At 40.7% G+C, this 21,457-nt stretch overlaps 1 protein-coding gene across 3 annotated transcripts in view; it reads right to left on the bottom strand.

The window, feature by feature from the left end:
- The window catches only part of ALK (ALK receptor tyrosine kinase), a 326,540-nt gene that overhangs the window by 44,363 nt on the left and 260,720 nt on the right, over nucleotides 1-21,457 (bottom strand). For all 3 annotated transcript variants that reach the window (XM_075413139.1, XM_075413138.1, XM_075413140.1), the window contains exons 9-11: nucleotides 18,960-19,129; nucleotides 9,786-9,880; nucleotides 8,275-8,418 (exon numbers count right to left, since the gene is read on the bottom strand). In XM_075413139.1, the coding sequence (XP_075269254.1) occupies nucleotides 8,275-8,418; nucleotides 9,786-9,880; nucleotides 18,960-19,129 (409 nt within the window). The remainder of the gene's footprint in view (nucleotides 1-8,274; nucleotides 8,419-9,785; nucleotides 9,881-18,959; nucleotides 19,130-21,457) is intronic.

The following is a 21,457-nucleotide window of genomic DNA, read 5'->3' as shown; positions in this document are numbered from 1 at the left end:
GACAGAATATGGCATGGGAAGAAGTCAACCCTCATTTCAACATAATTAGGACAGATGGGTCTTAGTTACAATTCTGGATATAGGCTAAAAACTTCGCACTTCCCTCCCTCTGCTCTCTTAAACATTTCGCAAAGCCAACCCTCAATCTGCAGATGTAACAGCAGCCCAAGATCTTAAACCACTAATCCAGTAACAGAGTACTGCCCATTTTAGACAACCCACCACTTCTTTTCTGAAGTAAGAATAACCATTTACTCCCTGTAAAGTACTGATTTTCTCCTGATTCTAGAAATGACTGCAGCATGTCTCCTGAGCTCAGAGAGAGCATTTCTACAGGTTGCTGCACGCCACAGCAGTTTACAGTAATCCAGTCTGAAGCATTATTTTGATCTCCAGAGACTAAAGCAGCAGCACTGAATCGAAAATCCTTCAGCAGCTAGGTGAGAAGCACAGATTTCTTCCATCGGTGCACAGCTGTGGTCTGTTGCATACTGCAGAGCATACCTCTCCTTCCTTCTTCAGCGTGGAACAGACCCAGCATCGGTGGCACCTCATGCTCACACAATGGGAAAAAAAGCAGGACTCTCCGGTCTAAATCCTCCCAAGCAACCAGCAGATTTCAGAAGTTTGCCCAACCTCACACAAGTTACAGATGCCTGGTTTCCCGAAAGAGCTGAGCATTCCCATGATGAAAACTAAGAGGCAGCCAAATATAAGGTCCCTGTATATTCTGTCATTGACAGCTGCAAGATGCTAATTGGGTTTAAAGAATTGAAATTCCTGTTGGAGGAGGGATGAAAAGAAGTGAAGATTACACTGAGATTCAGAACTGCAGTATTACATTTCAGTGAATAATTTAGACATCAGTTCATTTGATGGAATCCCCAGTTTGTTTTTTTGCCTGTTCACCCACACATCTGCCTTCCTCAAGCTCCCTGGCAGCCTCCCTAACACATTGCTAAGGTCCCAGCAACAACATTTTACAGGAAATGCCATTTTGTCTCGGTAAAATAGATTTTTAAAGATTTCTTCTTCCCTATTTTTCTTTCCGAATTAGATTTACTGATATATTTGCACACACACTCATTCATACTTATTTGCTTTTGCAGAGCAGAAATTCTAATTTTCAAACAGCCTGACTATATACGTAAAATGCACACAATTAATGGCGCTGTATTTCAACCACTGCAAAGGGGAGTACTGTCCCGCTCTTGGAAAAGAAAAAGAACAAAATGTCACAAGGCTTAAAATGACTAATTCATTTGAAGCTCTGATACTACTTGCAGTCTAAAGCAGCATTGCTGCAGGCACTGCTGCAAATAACCACCAGCAATGAAGAGAAAACAGTGGAGCGAAGCCTAAAGCACTTTTGTACTTCTAACGTAAAAAGCAATTTCATTGGCACATATAGCACAAACTCCATATCACGAAACAGACATAAGCATTTTAGCTGTACCTCAAGGGCTTAAATATATTAACTGGCATTTGTTAAATTAAGCTGGATTGAACCAAGGTTCAACTCATTCTAAACCAAAAAATTACTGTGATTTGAGAAATTTACCAACCAAGTACCATGGTACTTGGCTTATTTTGGAACCTAGAGTGACTAGGCACTAGTGAAGTGCTTTAAAACAACGTGTAGGCAGTTCGCGAACTTGCTGCCACAACCTCTGTTCAGGTCCAGAGGCTATCCCTGCTTCCAATAGTGTAAAAACAAACATTAATAAGGGTTATAAGGTCTCATGCTTCAGGGGCACAAGAACCCCAGTGGCTAAACTTCTGAAGGCAATAAATTCTGTTAGTTGTCTTTCAGGGAGTTAATCTTACTTGCTTCATCTATTTGTAAAAACCTCCACAAGCTCCCTTAGAATATTTGGCCAATATGGGAAATTAGAGGCTTACAGGAAATTGTCCCATCTTCATCCTCACTAACATTTGGCTGCCATTGGCACCATGGTATGTGTGGAGGGATATACCTTCCACTTTGTGCATAAGCAATCTCAGTTACACATTACCAGTAATTCCAGGGTTGCTCTGGTCTCAAAGTCTGTAGGCAAAATACACTACAGGCATGTATAAGAAACACATTCAGTGATGTAAGGAAGGAAAAACCTTTCAATTTTGCTTCGGGTTCTGTTGTTTAACAGTGTCCTGTGAGCAGTAATTTGAGTTTCTTACCTTTCCCAGGATTAAGTTGCCAGAGATTAATGGGGTGGGGGCTTGAAAGATGATGGTAAATGGAAGAACTAGGTTGTGCTCACAGTCCCAGTCCCTGAACTGCTAAATGTGTCTTCACAATGATATTAATGGCATATAAAATAATCATAGAAATTAGTGAGTCTTGCCAGCAATCCCAGAACCACTTACACAGGCATGGCTAGACTAAGAGGAGGCTGGCTTTTCAACTATTTATGCAGTTACTATTTCTACCTCTGTCCTTCCATTTTCCAAATGAGGGCAGCAGTGAAAGACACGGACATGTTTTTCAGTTCAACAGGAAGTGCATCTGCAGTGATGACAAACTACGCCAGATCGATCCTGAGTATCATTTCAAAGAAACGCTCAAAGTTTGATTTGTGCTTTAGATTTTTCTTAAGTGTCTAGATAAAGGGAACATTATCAGGGCATCCTTGTAGGAAATTATCTGTGGTCAATATAACAGGGCAAGGGCGTTGATGACTTTGAACAGCAAGGAGAACGGCTTGTTTCTTGCTACCCTCTGGAACCAGAAACTAACAAAGCAGCATGAAGAAAACAAATTTCTTTTCTCTTTTATGTTTCACTTCAAGAGCTAGCAGGAGTCTTCCATAAAGACTCTTAAGTGAGACATGCTACTAACTTTTTGGCATTTGTTTGCTCATGATTACAAAGGATAGTAGAAATGCATGTTGGACAACAAGGATCGAGTTGAGTGGAGGTGGCAAAATTATTTCGAAACCTCTCCTGAGATTTATAGCAGTTTCTGCACAATTTAAACTGAAGTTCTTAAGAGTGGGCAATTTTACAATTTAGGTCTAAAATGTGTGAATTGCCCTGTTTATTTCAATTGTATGATTAACTCTGGAGAGTAGTTCTGTCAAGCCAACTTTGCTACGTTGAGATCTGGTTATATGTTGACTTTCAGTATTGCACCTTTGCTATCTTCAGTCCTACAGAGACAGCAAGTGTAAACACTGCAATAAAGAAATTCATGCCTACATAATCTGAGATCCTACCATCCATCTCTGAACATATTCTGTCACTGTTGAGGATGCTACTTTTGTTGGGAGGAGGGCACTGAGCTGTTATTTACTGTGTTAATTGACGCTTAATACAAAAATACAATTCTGCAGATACCTTATTGCATTATGCCAACAGTTCAGTTAGTATAATTGCACGCAAAGAGCAACCAAATGTAATTTTCTTTTACTTAATACTCACTCTGCCATTCCTTTCAGCTCCTTCATCTGATTAACTAATGTGACTCAGAGTTCTTCCGAGAAACAGCCATGTAAGTACTTGTAAGAGGACTCTCCCTGATGCAAAAGACAAAATCTGTGCAACCACTAAGTGTTATGAAGAAGAGACCAGAGCTGAAGGAAAACAGTAATCCAGTCTGGATGAGAAAATGATTCGATCAGAGTTTCCACGCAAGAAACTATGGTTGCACAATGGCTGGTGGATATGCAGATCAGATAGGACAAGACAATGCAAGATTTGAGGTGAAAAAAGGTTAATCTTTTTGTACATTTCACAACACACCATTTTTGTACTCTGTGCCCTGACATGAATAAGTTGTCAATGGGACAGATGAGAAGCTGAAACATCAAAAGAGAGGCTATCCTCATGGTATTTACAGCCTATTCAGACACACCAGAAATGTTTAATTAAAGGTTGATTGCTCTGTGTCTTGTTATCTCCTTTCACCTACTGAGAATCCTATTTTGTCTCCTCCAGTTTCCATGATAGTAATTTGTTTACCTAGAGTTCCTCATTACTGCTCACTGTATCTTTATATGCTTGAATTTCCCATATTCTGGTCTTGTCTATAAAAGGAAATTGCATTGGTTTGATATAAATTGGCTTTTTAATTGGTATTTAAACTCCCTGTACAGAAATGCTATGGTTTGAGCAGCTTTCAGTTTAACTTAAACTGATACCTAATCAATTTAAAAACAAAGCCAAAGTAAGCTTGGTTTACATCAAAACAAACAGGGCACAGATTTAACCATTTCAATCAAAAATCCTAGTTCCACTGAAGTTGTTTCAATCCTCTGGTATACACAGGTTTCCTTACAACTCTTTTGCAGGCTTCTTTTGGAATCAAGTTTCACCTGCAACCTTTCAGCAAGAAGCTGGCATGTCAGTAAATAACACATCATTAATGAATCAAAAAGGAAAGCATTTGCATTGCTTGGTGATAATCTGTCTAATGGCGACCTTGCACTGCAAGTAACTGTGTGGCTTGAAATGTACAGGAATTTTTCTTTGTTGGTCCTGGTCATCATCAAGAAACTTGAGAGCACACCACCACCGCATCAATTGTAGCAATTTTGTGTCTTATTCTCTACACAGTGCATTCATCATCCCATGTGTGACTGTCGTGGTTTAACCTGGAAGCCAGCATCTAAGCACTAGATAGCCACTTAATGCACCAGAACAGTGACACATGACAGTGATTAACAGATTTCTAGAGGCTTTAGGATCTTTCACAGTGTGGGCTGCATTATGTGTTTTGGACCTTCAGTCCACATATCCTGGAGGGATGCCAAGCCACGACAAGCAATAGGAAGGCTGAAGAAGTAATTCACTGGGTACAGGGCCTGAGAACAGAGAAGACAAGGAGGCTGGTGGTGATGACTATTGCTTCTGCTGAAAATGGGTTTCCAAGCACAGGCAAAACAAGCAGGTGCAGGTAAGAGGTTGTTCTCAGCTACAAAGGAGCAAACAGAGGCCCATACCCCTGAAAGCAATGAAGCTTCTTTGGATTTACTGTCATGTAAACAAAGTGGTACCTGTGTTTCAGATTGTACTTCCTGCTGTGTCGGCTGAGCTGGCTTGGGGATGGCATTTTATTATTCTGTTGTCTCTTCAGCCACAGGAACGCAGTTCTTTGTTTTAATATGATTTCTTAAGAAGGAAATATTATAGCCTGTGATCCATCACGCAAGCCAAAGATCACATTAGTTGTAATTGCTTTTGGCTGAGCTCATACTGGCTAACGCAGTCTTTGGGACTTCAGGGTGGTGCTGATGCTGTTGGTTCACTTGCACAACAGTGAATACATGGCCATCAAAGTAAAAGCCTTGACAGACTCCACTGAGGTTTCTTAAACACATTACAGGATGCAGAAAGAAACAAGATTAAAGCTGGGTAAAATGCATAGCCCAGGGACCAAACAAGCATCTGCAGTTTTTACTGAGAGCAAGGACTCAGCAACACAAAGGAAAAAGGTGATTTGGTGCTGTGGAGACCCTAGGAAATGCAATGACTTCCCACTGCGAGAAGCTGCATCTTAGCTTCTCTGATCTCTGATTTCTGCCCTGTTTACACTGAGGGCACAAAGGGGAGAAAATTGCTGAACGAGCTACTTCAGACCTCAAGGGCTGGAGACAATTTTAAACAGAACCTGAACAGGACTGAGGATCAAGCCCAGAAATTAGGCATGCTGGTTTAGATGCCATGGGAATTGCTTTGAATTTTCACCCCAAGGTCATAATAAATGATTTGAATTGCTCAAATTACCTCGGTGACCTTCTCTTCTACTGCCATGCAATCTGACTCCTATTATTTCTACTATCCCAGCATTTCTTTAAATTGCATTCCTCAGATAGGACAGGGAGCAGAAGAGATAGAATGTGCTCCATCATTTCAGGTCTAGTGAGACATAGAAAGTAACAAAATTCTCAAAGAAAACTACAGACACAAGATTGCTAGCTTAACACCCACACCCCCACTTTACATTAATTTTGCATCCAAACTTCAGGCCGTTCTCCAATCTGAATCTGGTGTCTAAGTGCTTTTGTGTTACTAAACCAGTAGGTATCCTGGAAGGAAGTGTACAGCTGCCTTAGAGAACTAGGTCACCACCTAAGCATTGACATCACTATGGAAAGTCAGCCAGAAATCACACAGAATCACAGAACAGTAGGGGTTGGAAGGGACCTCTGGCGATCACCCAGTCCAAGCTCCCTGCCAAAGCTGGGTCACCTACAGCAGGCTGCACAGGACCTCATCAGGTGGGTTTTGGATATCTCCAAAGATGGAGACTCCACAACCTCCCTGGGCAGCCTGTTCCAGTGCTCTGTCACCCTCAGAGGGAAGAAGTTCTTCCTCATGTTCAGACGGAACTTCCTGTGCTTCAGTTTGTGCCCACTGCCCCTTGTCCTGTCACTGGGCACCACTGAACAGAGTCTGGCCTCATCCTCTTGACACCCACCCTTAAGATATTTATAAGCATTTATAAGATCCCCTCGCAGCCTTCTCTTCTTCAGGCTAAACAAGCCCAACTCCCTCAGCCTTTCCTCATAGGAGAGATGCTCCAGTCCCCTACTCATCTTCATACCCCTCCGCTGGACTTTCTCTACTAGTTCCCCATCTTTCTTGAACTGGGGAGCCAGAGTCCATAATCCACACCTATGTATGGATCCTACCACAAGATCACTGACCTAAGGGCAATACTGAAAGGCAGGAAACAGAGATACAGATATCAAAGGGAACACTTCAAAGGATTTGCAAAGAGGACGTAAGGGTCTTTTGGGAAATTACACCTTTGTGACCAGCCCGAGCTCACATATGACATCTGTAACACAGCTAGACACAACCTTGACAGCTAAAGCACAGGTCCACCCAGCCCAGCATGCTCTCATATGGGTTTATTCCCTCTGTCTCATTCTCCTGAGACTCCTGTCAGTGCTCCCACACTTTTCTTGCCCTGTGATGCTCATTACATAAAATATCAATAAACTCTACTTGATGGCAACTCTTGGCCTACACCGCAGGGCTGCATCATCAGCCTCCGCTGCCAGAGGTCGCTTCACAACCAAGTTCAGGTACCAGCAGCTGGCCTGCTGCTGCAGCACAGAGTGGGTTAACACATCCAGCTTTTCAGGTAGGCTTTGAATACTGTGTGTAGCTTTTGACCATGCTGACCAAACTGCTGTTGGTATCAGAGCTAACACCACCAGCTCATGTATTTCAACAGTACACTGCAGGTAGCAAAGTGAAACATCACCTAGAATAGAACAGACTCAAAGAAATCTTTCTAAGACAGAGGAGTGGGAGACAAGGAGGCAGCAGGAACAAATCTCTGGGCTTACTGACAAAGTAAAGGAGCCATACACTAACGACATCCCTGTTCTTTGCCTTAAGAGGGGTAGTATGTCAAACTGGCAGGTAACTAGCTAGCCCTAAGTGAGGAGATATAGCTGCACACAGTGCTGAAGGTGGCAGTTATAGAAAGTGCTCATCTGTCCTGTAGTCACTCCTCATTTCCATGGTCAGCCCTGATCCCCCGAGCAGGCTGGAGGTTGTGGCCACCTGAATCAAATCAGGAAAAGAAGTTGGCAAGGAGGAGGAAAGGAAGCAGACTGAAATAGAAATGCACATGTAAAGCCCAGAATGTGTGGGCAAGCCTGGGAGAAGGAAGAGACAAAGATTTGGGAGACAGTGATGTGAGGGGAAGGAAGCGAAATCTTGCATCTATTTGGCCCATACCACTACAGTTAAACTGGAAAGCAGAGCTGGGGGACACGGGAGAACGAAATTGACCACACAAGACTGACATTTCTAAGTAACCAAAACTCATGTTTTTAAAACGAAGTCCAATGCTGTAGTCTTTCAAACAGGCAATGAAAATATTACTGAAAAAGCAAAGCTATGTTATTTCAAATCAAGCCTATATTAACTAGAGATGGGTGTTCAGGTTACCACATGCTGGACTCCGTCAATTTGGACGCTTTGTTTTGATTGCTGCCTATTTTTCTACGACCACGACACCAAACAAACCTGTCTTACAGTTTAAAAGCACTTTTTACTTCAAGAAGAGGTTCCCTCTGGTTCTTTATTTCACTAGCTTGCAATCAAAATTCAAGTTACAGTTAACAGCTAAAGGTAATTGCTTTTTAGAGCTTGTTTTGTTCTGCTTTGTTTGTAAGGGATTGGCAAAAGCTCTGAACAAAGGCTTTGGTTAAAAGAAAAAAAAGGAATCATACTGCATTTAGCCACATCTAACTGAAATCTGTACTAGTTGGAAATCTCTGCTGTCTGAAAATGCTTCTCAGAACAGACAATTACCTGCTGGACCAGAAATGGGGGCAGTGTTGAGTTGGAGATTTCCCAGAAGCTTTTGTTCCCATCCAAACTTCTTCTGGCTACCTCTACTGGTGAGCAAATTGCTTGAGTCTGGAGTAGTACCTCGAGGTGTCTTCTCTCCACTGACTAGAAAGCAAGAAGTCACAGACTGGTTTATCACTGAGGGTGGCTGAGTCAGTACGTAATGCAAAACTGAAGCTAAATTAAGAGCTGGAGGGTTCTCTGCTGCAAATAAGAGCCTGCAGCCACAGGATATAACACTATTAAAAGGAAAGGGCAGACTGACTTTCCATTGCTGTTATGGGAGCTGTGACAAAAGAAAAAAAAAAAACAGGAACGAGTGGTGGGCAAAACAGCAAGTGAATGAAGACACAAAGCAGAAATACAGAATACAATCTTTAGCAACTATTAGAAAGTTTCTCTTTTAGCCAGTAAAAGTACGTGCAGTCTCTTTTAATTACAGCCAAATGTTAAGATCTCTTCAGAATACTGGAATCTGAGGCACAGTGTAGTTATACATAGAAACCAAGGGGTATCACTGTATAAATAGAAAGCCTCACAGCCCCAGCCAATGCAAATTAACATAATACACAGCAGATGAAACATTCTGACTGCTGTTGGATGAGGAAGTGGCTCAGAGGGCTACAGAGGTTGTAGCTTCAAGCCCAGGAGATGAAAGAACACACTTAAGTTCTACTGCTCAACCCAAGGTAGAAGTTTCATGTGTTCAGAGCAGCAATCCTCCAATCTCATGTAAGTTGTTGGTCTGAGGTATAGAGTGACAGATCACTGAACACATTTACAAATTAAGCAATTCGCTATGCATGAGATTATGAAAGATGAGCCAGGCACAAATGTTCAATAAAAATCCAAATGGGGTGAAATCTGGCAGCAGAGGTATAGACTGGGCATATTCTGGAGGCCAGTCAATCACAAAGTCTGGATCTGAATCCAAATTTTTCCCAAGAGTAGGAGAGAGTGAAGATCCTAGTTTCTGATTCAGACTTAAATGCATGTCAGTCCAAATAAAATAACCGTGTTCTAATTTAACTGTAGTATTGTTCCCAATGTTAATGCAAAGTTAGTGTCAATCACACGATTCCTTTCTTTCCCTAGCCAGAGTCCAGCTGTCATTCATTTTGATAACTGTCACACAGCAAACCAGGTCATGTGGAACTCCATAATCATAGATTGGCTTCTGCATCAGCCTGGGTGGATAGGTGATGCTACTGTCTCAGCTGGAAGCTGACTCTCCCACACCATATGTCTTACTACCTATTTACTGCCAAACTTGGAACCCTTTCACTGGTCAGCTCCACTAACAAGGTATGCATCTGAACAGTCTCCTTCACCTAAGCACAGTTATTTCTGAAATACACCTTTACATTTCAAGAGTCTTTTGAAAATAAGAACACCCAATCACTTCCCCTTTCCAAATTTCAAATACATGGCAAATAAAATACAAGCCACTTGCAGATAAAAGGAAAACTTACTTGTTAAATAACAGTCCAGACTAAGGGAGACATTGTCAAAAGCAATAATGGCATCAGATCCTTCTTCCCATGAAGCGATGATCTGAAACCAAAACCTGCATAGATTGGAAGAACAGGGAGTAAATTCTGTTAAAGAGATGAAATTCAGAGGAATTAGAGCAGTTTTACAATGGAGGAAAAAAGCTTTTTATATATAGAAATATTAAATTGACAGATGAAGTATCCTCACCTATGACAAGCAAAGATGATCTGAGGAGGAAAGGTGTACATGGATAGAAAGGTAGACGGAAAAAAGAATACAGGCCCTCTTCCCTCCAGGGATGTACAGCCTGAAGCAGGTACACGTATGGGTGGGTGTCAGGACAGAAAATAACATCCCCTGGCTTCTGGTACACAAAAAAAATCAGATACCTAAGTGATTTAATTTTCACAAGTGATTTGCACCCTCAAGTGTTAAGAAACAAGTGTTAAGGCTGGGGCTCCTGAAGTCACTTGGAGTTCCTAAACAGAACTAGCAATAAAAGGCTGAAACCAATTTAGAAAGTATTTGGTGTTGATCCACCCTCTAGGAAGCAAAGGATATCTAACAGTCCTGGCAGTCACAAAAGAAAGGAACTGAGTAGTCTATAGGAAGAGCAGAACTCATTATCTCCTTGTAGAAGCTGAGCAGGTTTGCCTCAAATCACTGGCTTTTGCCGGGAAGTTCTGCCACTCCTACGTTACCAGAAGAAAGATCACTGTAAATTCACCCTCGGTGATATTATAAATCAACAGGAAGAGCAAAAATACTTCAAATCTGACAGTATATTGACCACACATTAATTTAGTGCACTCATGGATTTAGATTTTTCTCTTAGTTTAGCAAGTTCATGCTCTCCCAATGCATATCTGCCACATAAAATCATAATACTCTGCTTTGGAAGGAGAACATTTTCTAAACGCAGCCGACCATGGCCCAGAAGTCAGATACAATGCTGTGAGGTTGCATCAAGACTATAAAAACATGGAACCATCATATGCTGTAGGACAAGCTGCAAGAGAACCACCAGAACTAAGTTTCTGATGCATTTGACCTTCGGCCTGTTTCCTGAGGGTGCACACTAAATGCCCCTTGGAGATGTGGACATTTTGATGTATTTATGTTTGTAAGGTGCTAAACTGAGGCTGGGAAATTAATTACAAAGGCAAATAAGCAGTTCCTCCATGTTGGCTTTTCCCTGCACTTCTGTGAACTTTAGCTTAGGTTGCATCAGAGACCCATACTTCTGCAAAGACTACTGCACACCTTCTTTGTACCTTCAGGCAACTAAACACTTCTGGAAACAGCTTCAGGCAATTTCCTTGGTAGATCCTAATCTTCATACCCCAGGGTGTTAACCTTTGATGCACTGTTCATGTCATGGCTCTTCAGACAATAAAGGGTTGTTCTTACGAGAGTTAGCAAATGTTCAGCCCCTAAGAACAGGAAGTCTTGATACAAACCAGTGTTTCTGTCATTGAAGGGAGTGCCATCTAACGTGTCAGTATAAGAATGCAGTAGGTTGCTTTTGACTTTTTTTTTACAGTTCATTCAAGTTAAGAGACAGCCTTGCTAATTTCACCTGCAGGAGCACGGGGACTAGAACACAAGAAATTTCCTGAAGTTCACCGGGGCTCAAAAAAGTGACAGATGTGCCTCCAAGAGACAAAAATCATGTGAATGTGAAACAGTTAGGACCATCAGTGCTGCTCTAGTTTGCCTATTAATCTGATTTTTTTTCTAACATGAATGTAGTTTCTGTATAAACCTTCTCTTGAGACCAGCATTTCTGCAACAAATAGTTCATCTTTTTCTCTTCTCCAGTTTAATGCCACTATTAACTCAGAAATATGATGTCTTTCAAATTCCAGTGAAACAAGATCATCAGTTAACCAACATTTCAATCATTAGCTTTGGTGGTTTTAGCTTAATGGGCTAATTAAGGGAAATCTAATCAAAACTGAAGATGGAAATGTCACACACCAGTGAGAAGAAATCCCACAGACAATCTCATTCCCTTGCCCCCTCCTTTTTTTTTTTTCTTCTTTCTGTTTGATCCCTGAAATCAATGAAACAACTCCCTTTGACTTCGGTGGAAGCAGATACTGAGACACCAGAAGCATGTGTTACTGCAGTGACTCAGTATAACGTTGGAGGTGACAATGTCTCACTGGCATTTTTGCATAGATTGAAGTGCGGTATGCTGACTGCGCTTCCAGTACTTCAGCTGGCAGCTATACAGCACAGATACTGGTGCACAGCACTGTGTAGACATACTCACTGCAAACACAGACGCTGTGGTGAATGGCCATGAAAGAGGATTCTTGAAAGCAATCATACAGGAGCAGCAAAATCAGTGCTGGCAAGTTTGTCATGACTTTGTTGCTTGAAAAATTCCAGCAATTTTCTCACCTGTAATCCAAATCCTCATCAGATAAATCTGTGTTTGTAAGCTAGATTTCTTCATAGGAATGAAAATATGCCTGCTATGAAAGGCTGTAATGGCTTGGATATTAGAAAAATCGCTAATTGAGGACTGGTGGTAATTACTTATTTGTCTCTTCTTTTGCCCTACGCGACCCCAGGTACACAGCTAGAAAAAAGATGTTTAGATGTATGACAATTGGGAAGTACAAGTTACATCCAGCAGAGTTGAGTGTCAGCCGTGATGTGAATGAAACTCATACAAAGGTCTTTTTTTAAAAAAATAAAAAAAAACTTGTTTGAGGCAGATGGGAAACGCTGTACCAGGTGGACAAAAAAAAACCTAAATAAAATCTCCCCTTTGGGGAACATCAGCTCGGCTCTCTGAAGGATACAAGTTTTACATAAATTCAAAATACACTCAAAGGTGACTACTGATCAAGTATTTCAGAGCCACAGATAAGAAATGACACTAAAGACATAACAAATAAGCTTTTTTTGGTTTGTTTCTTTGGCCCAACCTGTGAAATTTGAATCCAGATGAACAGTTCCTTGAAAGCTAGGACCAAGCATATTCCAACTCAGTTAAGTCTGACAGAAACAGGATAACATCAAAGCTTCTGGACTGTAATCTTCCACATTCCTCAGGATCTGTGAATCTTGGGCTTTATTTCAGTGTGGTCAGTATCTGAGCTTCATCACATCATCCTGGGTTTTCTGTTCTGTTGGTTCTTTTTCCTTACTTATTTTTTTCTTGATCCTAACAGAAGACTGGTTCCCCCCACAATACCTGGGGCTTATTTACAGAGGGAAATACAGAGATAAAAACATGAAAACACACCTCTAATTATGTTGGTAAAGCCTCCATGAGGACAAACTGTTTTGGTTACATTACCTATCCTTAGGTCTTCATTGCACAGAAATGTTCGTTTCTGTGTATATTATACCCTCTTCTGTCGGGAGGGAAATAAAATACATTTGCCTCAAATCGAAGACCTCAGAAAGCTGATTTTGTGTGAATTCTTCAGCTCCCTCCTTTCAGTAACAACTCTGAATTCCACCTAAATATTGTCCCTGGCTCATCCAGACAGTTCAGGTTTCCATTAGCCAGACTCAGGCAGCTGTCTTCATGTCATTTTAGAAAGTCTTATAATAATTTTTTTTTCTTTTTATCATAAAGATAGGGATTATTAACCAAGATTGAATGTTAATCTCCTCTGTACTTAATCCCCCATGCAGTGACACGATCACAGCGTGCCTGTATGTACAGATCCCATTTCATAACTTGTAATGTTTTGCCTCTGATGGAACTGATTTCTCTCTCTACCTAGCTAAAATAATTATGGCTGAACCTGCTTGAGACCGAGGTAGTTATGGAATGGAGAAGTTTCAGGTCACTAACCCTTATTACATACAGGTTCCCATTAACTTCTCTTTTACGAATGATGCATTGTTAGCGTACTTCAAAAAGGAATACTTACTATTTGGGATAAAAGACATACTTAGGTGGAATAAGATTATTTGGAGAAATATAAGCACGTTAACCAAACTCAGTTACAGTGACAGAATTGCCATGCAGGAAGTTACTTAATAGCTAGTAATAAAGGTTGAGATTCAAAGGTGTTATTAAAGGCAACCATGCAGAATAGAAAATCTGTCACAGGCACCCTGCACACACTGTCACCAAAACTCCCTTTGCAGATGAACAGAAGAGCCATCAGCACAATAACTCTGTTTCAGAAAGAGAACAGCAGCAGACACAGTTAATGCTACAGAGCAGAAGAGCAGCAACACAGGCATTAAAGTCTCACTCTGTTTTTAACAAAGTAATGTGGGACCACATCAGAGCAACGCAGGCTAGGCTTGTTGGATGGACATAAGAGGAAAGAATAAAGAGATCTGGGCATAGATGTGACCGATTAATATACATGTGTTAATGTGTAGGGAGACATACATCTAGCTGGTACGGAGGGTCCTGTTTCTTCATAGCAGAATTGAAAGAAAGTTCAGGAATAACAGGAGACAAGCAGGCCGCTGGATACATAATGTTGCCAAGAACTTTCCTTCTCTTTTTCTTCCTTGATGGGAAACCCGACGCCCAGAAATTTTTTAGAAAGAAAATCTGAAAGGAGTGCAAGGCAGAGACAGACCAATGCAAGAAGAAATCATTAGACAAGAAGAGCGCTTAGCTGCAGCTGGTAGAAATACAGCAGAATGGTTTGACTATGAGACAACTTCTTTTTACTGCCCTTTTTACTGCAGCAGTGAGTGAGAGGTTCCCCAGCTGCTTTGGCTGCCATTGAGAAGGAGCCAGGCAGAACAAAGCATCTCGCTCCTGAGGACTGAAAGGGAATCCCGCTTTGATATGTAGATGAACAACTGATTAGCACCAGTACAGTTCATGAAAATCCAGCAAGACTAGAATAGGTAAAGCAGTCAGTTTAAATAAAGAAAGTACAATCATCTGGACAAGATTTTTTTCTTGTTGCAACAGAATATCACCTTCTGGGGTAACTTAAGTCTGTAGAATTTTTTGCTTTCTTCCTCAGGAAAGTCACATCCATACCCAGTCTTCCAGGTAAGTCACATTTTTCTCTTTCAACCAAATAAAATTCCTCAGTTTGTGTTCAGGAGAAGATCATCAGCAAGAAAATAATTTTGAAGCTCTCTGAGCACAACTGGACCAAAAGAAAATTGTTTTTTACTTTCTGAATGTGCTGCTCTGTTAAAAGGACACTGAGTCTAATCTTGCTGTCAGTGACAAAGCAAATGTTGCTGCTACTTGTGACTAAAAATCTAGTTTCTAGGGACCTCAAGTAAACTCCTCCTCTCACTCCTCCTTCCCCCTTCTGGCCACTAATACTTAAGACTGGCTACAAATTTCGACCTTGTAATGCCAAAAAAAAAAAAGAAGAAAGGAAGCCAAGGAAACCTTTCTAACCAGTAGACACACTCACATTCCTTTTATATTTCTATACAATCTTCTATGAGAGGACTGTCCCGAGGTTGGACAGGTTGTTATTAATACTTGCCATTTTTACCAGGTTCCTCTCACAGAAGTTACAGTGAAATCTTTAAAGAAAAGGACAAGTTTAGTAGAGAACATAGGCCTTAAAAGACCAGAGATGGGCTGGGCTAGCTCATGTGGAGTCCACTTCCATGCAACTCCAGCCAGGTGGCAGACGGCCCCACAGAATATTTAGTATGCATGCTGCCTCACATGGCTGGCCTCAGCTTCACCAAGGGAGCAGAAATCAAGAGAATCAGAATTTGTTTCTTAAAGCATTATTTTTCCAGCCAGGCTTCAGCCTATTAGAGCTAATCCTTTTCCACCTTTTACACTGCGTTGCAAAACAGTTGCTAGGCGGGTTGGTGATAATAATCATCAGCCTACAGTAAACTCCAGAGAATAACTTTGTTACATGTGCTTGTATTTTATCTGTGTGATATACCTTAACCGTACTGTTAAACTAACAGAATGTCTAATTATTAGCTACACAAATCACTCATCTTCAATTATATCAGGCTTCTGTTTGCTCTTTCTGTCACATTCCCATGACTATACAATTATTAAAATTTAAACTCACATTTAGTTACTAACTAAAAACAAATGTGTAAAAAAAGCAAGCCCAAACCACCAACTACAAGAGAGCTTTCAAGATTGTTTCCTACTTGCATTTCTGTGAAGTTAAGAAAGAACAATTTTCAACAGACTCATTGCTTATCATTGGAAAACAAATAGTAATTTTCCATCAAATAAAATAATTTTACAGTAACACTACTCTCAACAGAAATACTTCAGCATTGCATTAATGTCCAAATTCCAGTAAGCAAAACCAATCGATCTTTTATCTTTCACTAATCTGTGCAGATTATCTGATTTGCAGATAACATGTCCTTCAGGGTTGGGTAGGTGGCTCCATGGAGGCCAAATGAAGTATAGTAAGGATTGTTAGTTCATGTTGAGTGTATTTAAGTGGCAAGTTAAAATACAGCACCTCTGGAGACCTTGCCTTCTGCATCTGGTAAGCACAACCTGTTCACCCAACAGTTCAAGGAGCCCTTGCCCACAACTGGCTTCTTTAATTGTAGCTGCTTTGAATGCATATCCTTCCCCACACACAGAAGACAACGAGCATTTAGGATCAGGTTACAGCTCTATTAACCTCCACACTGCATGAGCCAACTCTCAAGACTGTTTTGCCAACACCTTCCAGAACAAGGAGAGATAGCTAACTTTGGAAAGGTGTAAAAAGCCAGGATTGCAGCCTCTTCAAAGTCCACACAGAAAAGGTAAGATGTCACACAGGCTGAAATTTCAGCTGGATACTTTCCTAAGGATCAAATGGGAGTAAAGATGACAATCCTCTCCTCATCGTACTCCGGGAAATTAAGCACGTGTCCAGGGTTGCCCAGGCTAACGCAGTGCTAGAAATCTAATCCCTCAGTCCCAATTTAGCTTCTTTGTCATATTCCTCCATATTTTCTGTTCCTGCCAAATCACCTGAAATGTTCTAGCTGTGATTTTCTGCCAAAATATAATTTCTCCCAACAGCCTGAGGGATATCAAACATTTAAGAAATACCTGTTTCTAAAGATAGAGCTGATCTAATTTCTTGGAAGTCTTCCTAATGATTCTTTGAAGTGCTGTAAGCCAAACATTGAAATTATGGCTAAGCAGCTTTTGAACAAGCATGCTTTTGAGAAGTTTCAGAGCATATTATCTTGTTACTAATAACACTTTCTATTCAGCATCCCAGTTACAATGGAATGTGCTTTAATTTTTTGTGGAACGGGTACACTGGTGTGCTTTGTTCAAGAGCTTTACTTCTGTGAGGTGATTTAAACTTTCAGCTCCTTCTGTAGGAATATCTGCAATATCACGCTGCTTCTAATGCAGACCCTCACAGCTACAGACACAGGAACCAATTAGAAAAAGACAGACACAGCAAGCTTTCAGCAGCACCAGCATTGCATTCACATCAATTAAATACTTCTTACAGTTCAATAAAACTCTCATTTTATCTCCAAAGTACATATACTGCAGTTTCCCCAGCACCATTTTGGTGTACACTTCCACAGAGTTCCTTTCTAATTTGTACATCAGTCCAGCTTTCCTAAGAAGCAGGTTTCAAGATGGTGAGAAAGACATCTGCAGTATTTCCAAGTCTCACAGGGGATTTCTTCCTTCCCAGGAAGGACTGGTTTCAACTAAGACAGTCTTAGAAAAAAAATCATGAAAACAGTGCACCTTCTGTGAATAAATAAGGACAAAACTTTTTAAGGGACATCAAAACTTTGAAGTTTTCCTTGCTTATGTATTAACCTCCAACAAACTCCCTTCTCTCAGTGAACCCAGCTGTCCTTCTCTGTAAGCAATGGGGAAGTAAGGGTGTCAGGACCTTATACATAATAGTCAGCAACGTGCATCAGTTGGATCTGTGATTCTACAAGAACCATTGCTAGCCTGGCTCCTAAGATCAAAGTATACTCTGCCTGACTGTGCAATCAGAGAGAATTTAAAGGAAAGCAATAGTACAAAAGTACAGAATAATTCAGGTACAAAACATTCCCCTGGCAACATTAGAAAATAAATCACATAAATAATAATGGCAAAATATACCACTCTTCAAAGGGAACACAGCTGAAGGGAATGAAGCAACCAGGTATTTTTACAAATGGTGCTTCAGCAGTGGCTGCACAATAAGCCTAATGCTGATAATTTTAAAATCCTTGACGCACACATATTAATTATACATTCAGGACCAAAGCGTTGGCAGTGTCCTTGTTGTATTTGCAGCCTACGTGCATCCCCAAGAGCCAGCAAGATGAAAGACATTCATACAACGTTTGTTCAAACTTCTTACAAGGCAAACTATCCCTTAATGAAATCCATTATTTCTAGGGCACAGATTTCCAAAAAGACAAAGGACACCAGTGCTCATGACACAGACTGTAGATGCATCTTAGAGCCTAAGGGCCAGGACAGCAGGAGGTGAAGTACGTCTGTGTCTTCTCCATAAACAGCATAAGCCAGAGCACACACAAAAAGTAAACAATGAACAACAGAGTATTCCCTTAAAGCTGACTTGTAAGAAACAGCTAAAACAACACTGTTTAAATAAGCATATGCTACCAGATTAAGCATATGCTACCAGATAAATCTTTCATGCTTAAAGCCAGAATACAGTCATAACTGAGACAACTCTTTATTAAACTGAGCCTCCTGCCACAGCTAACACAAAGCAGTTCAGATGCATCCTTGTCTGATTTTCAGCAGGATCTTCTGCCCTTTCTTTCATCCTCAGATCTAGACACACTGAACACTGGGGACTTTGATACCCAGAAAAAAAGTAGCTATGGAGCTCACACCCAACTCTAGCGAACCACATAAGAGGATCAAACATGCTACATGAAACAGTATGTGAGGAGAATGATTATTTCCAGTCAATGAAATGGAGAGACAGAATTTTAAGCATCTTGCTGTAGACTACCCAGTGACCCTGTTTGTGAACCAAGAGAACCACTCAGGAGTGCTAAAATTGAGTGCTTTGCTCTAACTACTCAGCTATTCCCATTCCCTGCCTGCAACAGAAGACACCTCCTGGGGACAAAGCGCTTCCTCTCCCATAGGCAACCACTTCCAGAGCTATGCTGGCTATTTTCATTCCCAGGTAGCTAGTGATGAAATGACTGAGCGCCATAAAGGAGAATGATGAGAGGACTCATACCTATCCAGTATATCCGGGAGAGGCAAGATCATCCAATGCCATATTCCCAAACCTTCGCTGTTATCTGAATGCCAGAACGTCTGGCTCTGTTCCTTTCCTGTCTTGTTCTCGATCAGCACCAGGGATATATTTCCCAGCAAGACACCATGGATGAGCCATGACATTCGTAGCTAGAAGAAAGAGAATATATGAAATTTAACATCACAAACATTACCCAAAAGTTAACAAAATTTACAACTCTTCTTTTATTTTTGTTTTCTAATCACCAAAAAGTCGGTTCTCCCTTACACTCATGTAATCCCCTTAGAAAACTCGACAGATGTGGAAGCCTGTAATACTTAGTGCATGTATTTAATATTGGGACTACCAGCCTTTCTTTTTGGTAAAGTCCAAAACAGCTCTGTTTTAGCTTTCACACAAGTGTCTGCAATTCTAAATGGATAAGCTAATACCTCTATTATCTGCAGTACAAAGATCACACTCCCACAAGATGACAACTAAGAGATTCAAGTTAAGACTAACAACTTTTTCAGCATAAACTTTTATATTCTGGAAGCAGCAAAAACACAGGGATAACAACTGCAATAAGAAGGCATCACTAGTAATCACATCCCCACCCCCCAGATACTTTTTTCAAAAATCAGTTTTTGCTTACCTCTTTCCAAGTTTCTACAGACTTCCCAATTGCAGTTCAGTAATAATTAGTTTTTAATTAATTAAAATACCTTAGGGAAATAGTTTTCTAACATTTTTGTTACGTTTAATGTAATTGGGTCCATTTCTATGCATTTATTCCTGTATGTAAAATTATTCAATGTAGTTTTCTCATTTTATGACTTCCTCTCCTCACTGTATGAAAAGAAAAACAATCCTTTCTACATCAGACTAGTCACAGAATCCACATTATATGAATATAGTCTTCTAATTTTCTTGGGAAGAAGAAGAAGAGCTAGCTCTTTGTTGATAAAGAGCACAAGTGAAATACAGATATATATTACATGCAGGAGCTGGATCTCATCTCATTAACCAGTAAAGGTGAGAATGCTGGAGGAATGAGTTTATTAAAGCTACGTTAACAGTGGATTTTTGGACACAAGAAAGCATTCAGCACAGTATCTAGCATCCACGCATGTTAAAAAAATAGCCCTCTGGTTTTTAATACTTCAAAGCGAACACCTAAGTCAAGAGGCTAGGACTTAAATTTATATTTTACACAGGAATACCTGATGTCATTACCTACTTTATTGCTTTGATAATATAGAATATTCATATCCATTTTCAGCATAAAACACAACTGCTACATTTTGCTTGCTGTTCCTATCTCATGGTGTAAGTCTGTCCTGGCAGACAAGACAGATTTAGAGGTCGAAAGGACAGAAGCGTTGCTATTATTCCTAGCTTATGCTCACTATTTTGGAGTGGGTGAAACAAAATTCTGGATACCCATTACATTAATTTTCAGTACTGAATCTAGATAAACAGTGCAGTTTACCTGCCCTTCTCCAAAGTTACAAAACCAGCAGTGACTTTGACTACATTGCAAAACTATGACAGAGACCAAAAAATCTAGATGTGGTTCTTCTCTCTCTCTCCAGTCTAAAAATCACTGCACTTGCCTGGAATCAGTCCTGGATCTGCTGAACTGCTAGCGTGTATGACACAAGCATTGGTAAGGTGTACAAACCGATATGCAGGTATGGGTCCGTGAATCCATCTCATTACCTCTTTCTGACCACAGATGTTCAAGACTGATGCATAAGTTTTCAGTAGTTCAGAAAACCACCACCGGGGCCTACCAGATCACAGCACTTCTGGGGACAAGCCACTTCTCAGGTCGGACTATCGGCTCACTTTCATGCCAAGCTTGGGAAAGGACTCTTGGAGTCCCATGTCTATTTCCATAATGTCAGACAGTTGAAGCCATAGGATGAATTGTGAGGATTTTCACCTTGCAGACACCAGAGAGAAAAGCAGAGCTAATCAGGACTGCAAAGAACTGCTTCAGATAGAACACAAAGTGATGGCCACGGAAGCAGCTGTGGGAGGGCTGAGTTCATGTCCACAAGTTCACCAGAACCAACACTGCTGGAAGAGGCTGCTGACAAAGGTTTACGGTGTAGTATGCCGGTGCCTTCAGACTTGATATCTGCATGGCTACTCCTAACTCTCAGTGCATACATGGTCTTAATGTCAGGTGATAGTCAAGATTAAACAACCTGTTGGGCATTTTATACTTTCAAGTGCCTACAAAGTGAGACTACTGAAATTACAGTGGATTGCTCTCCCTTAAATATCATTAGAATACCTTTCAGATCCACTGAAGACCCTTGAGAAAACGGATAAGGACTAAATTTTCTTTTTTATTTTTAAATAACTTTGGAATGCCAGTGAACATTTAAAGCACTCAACCTATAGCAGGGAAAGCAACTCCTCTTACTCACAGTCCATATGCGAAGCACTTTTAGGACCCTAATGCCAACTCTACTGTAATGCACTAC

Source organism: Opisthocomus hoazin, chromosome 2 (assembly GCF_030867145.1).
Source record: "Opisthocomus hoazin isolate bOpiHoa1 chromosome 2, bOpiHoa1.hap1, whole genome shotgun sequence".
Taxonomy (NCBI): domain Eukaryota; kingdom Metazoa; phylum Chordata; class Aves; order Opisthocomiformes; family Opisthocomidae; genus Opisthocomus; species Opisthocomus hoazin.
This window is presented reverse-complemented; position numbering and strand designations above follow the sequence as displayed.